Source organism: Astyanax mexicanus, chromosome 11 (assembly GCF_023375975.1).
Source record: "Astyanax mexicanus isolate ESR-SI-001 chromosome 11, AstMex3_surface, whole genome shotgun sequence".
Taxonomy (NCBI): domain Eukaryota; kingdom Metazoa; phylum Chordata; class Actinopteri; order Characiformes; family Acestrorhamphidae; genus Astyanax; species Astyanax mexicanus.
The window spans coordinates 47682967-47689791 of record NC_064418.1 but is presented as its reverse complement, the minus strand read 5'-3'; the positions used below and the strand labels follow the sequence as shown (position 1 = coordinate 47689791).

General features: G+C 37.8%; 1 protein-coding gene across 1 annotated transcript; it reads right to left on the bottom strand.

The window, feature by feature from the left end:
- Positions 1-1138: 1138 nt before the first annotated feature.
- hce2l1 (high choriolytic enzyme 2-like 1) lies at positions 1139-6371 on the bottom strand. The gene is made up of 9 exons (XM_022662912.2): positions 6165-6371; positions 4902-4953; positions 4756-4815; positions 4179-4331; positions 3073-3190; positions 2692-2870; positions 1953-2034; positions 1609-1733; positions 1139-1358 (listed from the first exon to the last, which is right to left on the bottom strand). Exons 1-9 carry the CDS (start codon positions 6222-6224, stop codon positions 1345-1347), a joined length of 843 nt encoding a protein of 280 aa, XP_022518633.1. The 5' UTR covers positions 6225-6371; the 3' UTR covers positions 1139-1344.
- Between the last annotated feature and the right edge of the window lie 454 nt (positions 6372-6825).

Sequence of the window (6825 nt, the reverse complement as noted above, 5' to 3'; positions counted from 1 at the left end):
GTGTTTGTGATTTATGTGAAAGGTGCCGATAAATTAATTTTTTTGCTTATTGTCTCAATTTGTGTAATTTTTTTGTTTGTAATTTTTGTAATTATTTTTGTTTATTTATTTGTTGTCATAATTTTGTTTATTATTCATTCATTCATTTATATTAACAGTCACAGCTTTGCCATACTTTTTTTTCATTTGTTTATTATTTATTAAGTGAAAATATTATATATTTAACTGTAAAGTGCACAGCTTGTTGTGCTCATTTAGTTATTACCTAATTTATATTATTTATTATTTTTTATCTGTCATTATTTTTTAGGTGAAAAAAGTGCATGGTGGGTTTTATTTATATGAATGAAATGTATGAATATTTACTGTAGTTTACTGTAGTAGTTTGTTGGTGTGTGAGTGATGCTGGTGCTGTGGTCGTGTTACCTGTTCCTCACCTACCTGTCGCTCTACCTGTCCTTTAACTTCCTGCGCAGTTTGCTGACGTTGGACAGCGAGAAACAGAAAGTTACAGCCAGAATTCGACGGAAACGCCGCCGCAGGGGGCGCTCTCGCTTCTGCTCCCGGATGACCTTTCAGCGCAAGAGCACACACTAAAATATCAGCTGCATCCCAAAGTGTAGACCGCATACTAGCAGGGCTGCATTTTTCTCATTACAAACTAATGGACCCATCGCATACAACCAAGGAATGCAGCTGACGTTCTGTGCCAAATTGGGTGACGCAGCTGATGTATCCTTCCTGGTCCTCAGTTACCCAAAATTAGGTGTGCATGTACAACAGGATTGGAAATGGCCTGAAAGGAAGACTGTGATGCACCTGCTCATGTATTGTGTTTTTAAGGGTATTAAAACACATTTATCCACATTTTATGCTTTTTTTGGAATAAATTATACTTTATACTTGATATTTAGTTTGGTTGCATTGCTGTAATGATTTGATTGCAATCAAATGTCCTCAAGACCAGGACTATATTGCTGTCTGTTAAATGGGTGGAGCTGAACTGCTGTATGCTGAATGGGTGGAGCTAAACTAAAGATGGGTGTATGCTGTGCTTAAAGCACATCTTTATCTGTGTGTGTGAAAGATGTGAGGAGTTGCGATACTGAAGGCAATGTAATTAATGACACAGGCATCATTAATAATCAAACACTATCAGATTTAATAGACAGAAATTCTCATTTCTACACAAGTCGAGTTCTTCATAGATCCGTAAATTACTTTAGAAATAAATAAAATAAGAATATAATTGCACTAAATTGAGCTGCAGTTAGTCTAGTTTAGTTTACAAGCGCTCATCCAACATTCCAGAGTCTCGTCCTTAATACCAGCGAACCCGTCCGCTCACACGAGGCCTCCTGGAGGACAAATGAAAGACATATTAATGTAAAGCATTACTCTCCAGCTGCTCCACAGATACACTATACAACAATCACGTATTACATTATAACCATATATTTGTATAGATGTATGTACAGTATACATGTATACAAGTATTGGGACACCTGCTCATTAATTGTTTCTTCTGAAATCAATGGTATTAAAAAATGGTTTCGAGCAATGCTTTTTACCATCCAATAAGGTAGATTTTGGTGCATGGCTACTCACCGCAGTTATAGAGGAGGTTTATTTTGTGGATGTCCAGTGGGCTTGGTCCTTCTCGCTGACCAATGGGAATATTGGGGTCGGGTTTAGGAATGATTGTGGGTAGTCCCTCCTCTGAGAATGCAAACCTGTAGAGAAATATAACATAACACTTAATAACTTAATAACTACAGAAAACCCTAGTACTGTATATAGTACAACCTCCAAACATGGGGGAGGTAGATTTCCACGCTGTGACAAATGAGAGTACAGACCCCAGCTAGACCCCTAGCAAACACAGTAATCATCATCAACATCAAAAACAACAACTAATAATAATGTTAATTGATGACTCATCAGTGACTCACCTGCCGTAGTGCATTACAGAGGAATAATCATATGCAGTGTTCAGGTTATTGGTATCATACATCCTAAAGTTGTGCTTCTGGCCTACAGGGAACAGATTAAACACACCACTGATTAATATCCACTCAAATACACACACAGAAACAAAAAACACATACACCCCTACACACCACTGATTAACATCCATCATCCAAAAAGTCTTGTTATATAAAAGTACAGAACATGATCCAAAACTCTGGCACCTTATATCTGCAAAAGTATCCATTATAAATGATTCAGTATTTACAATGAAAATCTAGAATATCTAGTATGTGTCTAATAGAGTGGATAATAAAATGTTAATAGAGTATGTTACAGAGTGTGTAATAGAGTGGTAATTTAGTATGAGTAGACATATAGTGCATAATAGTGTTATTACCGTTAGTAAACTGTTAATAAAGTATGATATAGAATGTGTAATAGACTGTTTAATATAATGATAATAGAGAGGGTAACAGAGTGGTAGTATAGGGGTAGTAGAGTGTGTAACAGAATTGTAATGGAGTGGTTATAGAGCATGTAATAGGGTGGTCATAAAGTGTGATAATAGCATATGTATTAGAGTAGGTAATAGACTGAATAATGTTATAGAGTGTGTATAGGACTTTTAAAGTGGTCTATACCATGTAATAGGGAGGCAATAGAGTGGTTGTAGAGTGTGTAATAGAGTGGTTATGAATGGTAATAGCATGGGTGACTGACCCTCGATTATGTTGTCCCACAGGATGGTGACGTAGCGGTCACGGTCGGAGCGAGACTGCTCATGGACGAAGCCCAAAGCGTGCATGAGCTCATGAGACGCCACACCGGACCACATACAGCCGGGGGTCTGCAGAGAGAGGGCCTGAGTCCCACCCACCATGCCCAGATAAGACCAGCAACTGGAACACACACACACACACACACATGATTTTTACATTATTACTACTATTATAAATAAATCAATTTATAATCTAAGTATTTAATAATATAATATTCCATTTATGTTACTCTTTATTAACAATAATATGTTATAATTCAGTGTTAATATTAATCTGTGCCCCTGAATTAGTTAAGCTTTGATTAGTCAGATGTTTGACTCACCCAAATTTGGGCTGAATGTCCAGGAAGTTAGCCTGGTGTGTGCGTGGAACAAACTTCACACAGCTTTTGGAAGAGATGTCCAGCATCCCCATCTCTATCGTGATCCTGTCCATGGTGTCTGCAGGGAGAACATTAGAGGGTCATTACAGGGTTCTTACTGTGCTAAAGCCACAGTTTGTGCCGTTATCAAAGTTTTAATGGCTGAGGTGTAAGAGTATTTTCACACTTGATGAGTGAAATGAGTCAGCGTTCAGGGCTGATCTGGGCTGGTTTGGTGGAGGGGCTCATTATCTCTCATTATGGAAGTATATGCAAGTTGAAGAAGTCATGCTACAAAATTAACCAACTACACGACCGCACACGTGGCACCAGGACTGGATAGTATCCCAATCTGCAGCAAATCCTTATAGGCGCTTTAGTTCACTCAATTGCAAAGCTGTGGAGCAGTTGTCACCACTCTTGCATGCCCACACTGGAAGCCAAGTCATATTATTTTATCAGAAACATGTTTTAAATCTAATCAAAACCTAATGAATAGATTGTAGCATTTGACTAAATAATGCACAACATCACAATTATTCAGCTGGTTATGGCTACTGAGCTTGCGCAGATCTCCACATCCAGGAGAGCTTTCGACACAACCAGCGAGCTGATTGGCTGTTTTTGATGAAGAGCAGGACTTCCTCCATAAATGCATGCCACATTGAGAGTTATGAGCGCTCCCATTTATATTTTCTCATTAACTACGTCTTTCATTAGAGTCTGCTTAAAGCAGACCACCCATACCAATGGGTCTCCAGTCTCAAGAACAGCTTTTTTACCTAATCAAACAAAACAAATTCATATAGCAAGAGATCCCATGTTTTGAAAAAAGACTAGTGTGAAAACAGCCTATGATTCCCTTAGCATAATAGCTTCTAAGCTAACTATTTATCTGAACCTTTTCTCCTGTAAGTACAAAGGGTTATACAATTGATATCAAAGAGCTTTGTATATGTTTCCAATACAAATAAACTACAATAGCCTTGTAGCTCGAGTGCTAAATGAAGGGGTATATAAGTATCTAATCAGTGTGTGTGTAGGATAGCATACAGTGTGTAACTTACCGTATTGCATAGAGAGGGCGTACGGTACGTACACAAACCCGTCCACCGATTTTGGCCACAGGCAGGTCTGTCCCGGACAGGTGATGGTGCTAAAGGGTCCGGCTGAGGCTATATCCCCCTCCCTGAAGGTATACCCTGTTAGCCCCGTCAGATCTGCCAGAGAAACCACATTATCACGTTATCATTAGGTGTGTTTATATGCACTCAAATTCCAGCTTCTCATCGTTCAGTAAAACCCCTATCCATATAAATCTCTCCATCCAGATAGAGTGAAACTGATTGTGATTGGATGTAGAGAAGTATAAACATATACTATTCTGACTCCCTATTGGTTTATACTGTGATCCATCACACCTGCATTTTTTCGCCTTACATTACTTTTACTTTTATACTTTTAAAGTACTTTTTAAACACTTTTACTTAAAGACTAAAACATTTTAGTTGATACTTTTTCAAGTTTTACAGAAGTATTTTAAACCCTAGTATCTGTACTTCTACCTACAGAGTAATGAATGTCAACACCTGTTGGTGTGTATTGGTTATGTATTGGTGTGTGGATATTAGTAAAGTCACTCACAGCGGTTTGCCTCCAGGATTCGGTCCATGGGGTTCATCTCGTCTGGAGACGGGAACTCCTCTGTGAAACAGATGGATGCAGCTGATCTGAGAACTGAATTTAAACACTTAAACTCTGTTATACACTTTATTATAACCCAGCTTTACCTGAAACGCCTCGCCTGCTCCTCACCCGCACCTCCTGAACTGCAGAGGAGTTCTACAGGAGAACCAGAACCAGAACTGGACCGTCAGAATCACTATGCAGTATATACTGTACATACAGCACAAAGCAAAAGCTTGGACACATCTTCTTATTCAAGTCCTTCAGACTTTGAAAGAACATTTATCCTTTACTATAGTGGTCCTGATGAGAGCCAGTTCCATTATAATAACATTTTGATGGTTTTTGCTACTGCACTTGAGGATAGTTTTAAAGTTTTTGAAATTTGTCTGATTAACTGACCTTCATTTCTGTTTTTTTCTTTACTTAGTAGTTTTTGCTTCTCATTATATAGATTAGAGTATTACTCAAATATTCACTATTCATTGTATACCTGTAACTCTACCTCTTCACTACTTTACTTTAACTGATGCTCTCAAACACTTTATTAAGAGGCAAGACATTCAAGTAATTAACTCTTGATGAGTTCAGCACAGCTGTTAACTGAAAGCCTGTATTTTAGGTGACTCTACCTCATAAAACTGACTGAGGAAATCTAGCCAAGATGTGCAAAGCTGTCATGTAAGGTAAGCATCTAAAATATAAAACATATTCTGGTTTGTTAAACACTATTTAGTTTACTGTATATATGTTTTTCTTCATAGCTTGGGTGAGTTTAGTATTAATCTAAAATGCAGAAAATTTAAAAGTAATGGAAAACCACTAAATTTAAGGTGTGTCCAAACTTTTGTCTGTAGATACACAGAGATTTGCTTCTTTAATTTTTACTCTTTGTATGCTTAGATGTTCAAAATATTTATAACTATACAGCATTTTATACCAATTTCATAAATTGAATTAAATGTAGTATTTGAGAGAACAATAGGTTAATAATAATAATAATAATAATAATAATAATAATATTAATAATAATAGTGTAAAGACTCTGACCATCAATAGGAGTTCAATCTGAACAAATGATCAAACAGACAGAAATATCAGCACAATTCTACAATAGTATAACTTAATTTCTTAATTATTCCGTTTTTAGAAAACACATTAACTATATTATTAAAACATTTGATAATTGTAATCTGACTATAAATAAAAGTTTTAGTAATAAAGAATCAATAAAACAGATTCATATAACTGCATTGCATCTATTTGAATCTGTTTTATTTCCTTTGCGTCATTCATACTTAAAAAAAAAAGATTTTAACCTTATCATAATAATATAATAAGAATAATAAGAAAGAGGCATGTCTGACCTGCAGAGGGAGCGTCCAGGCCTGCAGCACCATCCCTAACACAATCCCCACACCCAGCATACTGCCACACACTCTACACACACTCTACACACACTCTACACGCACTCTACACACTCTCCCTTCAGCCCAACTCCTTATAAACACACTCACACCCTGAGCCATGCCCACTCAGCCTGCGCAGGACACGCGTGCGAGGGGGGCGTGTCTCATGTACTGAGTATTATAATTAATCCTTAATTTAGGGGAACGATATTCAATTACTACTCACCCTACAGTCGCCCAGCGGCCGGACTCCATCAGCATGTTTACAGCAAACACTGCAGCTGAGTCTGCAGGACGGACTAAACACAGCTGTACGCACCATGTCAGCACATCGCTAACACCTGCTAGTTCACACTACTGTTTTTATAACTGCTGCTAGTGATCTGTTGTCAAATTTGCAATCAGAGTACGTGCAGTAGATACTGTACAAGTGGATGAGCGAGACGTCACCGTCATATTTGATAGGCCCGCCTCCTTCTCCCAAACCAAGTGTCTCAGACTGCCTTCATTGAGTTTTTTGGACTCGGTCCAGGCCAGAAAATAAAGTGATGATAGCACTGACAGAGACAGAATAAAAACACTGCAGTCCAGCATGTCTACCCTTGTGAAAAGGAAGTAT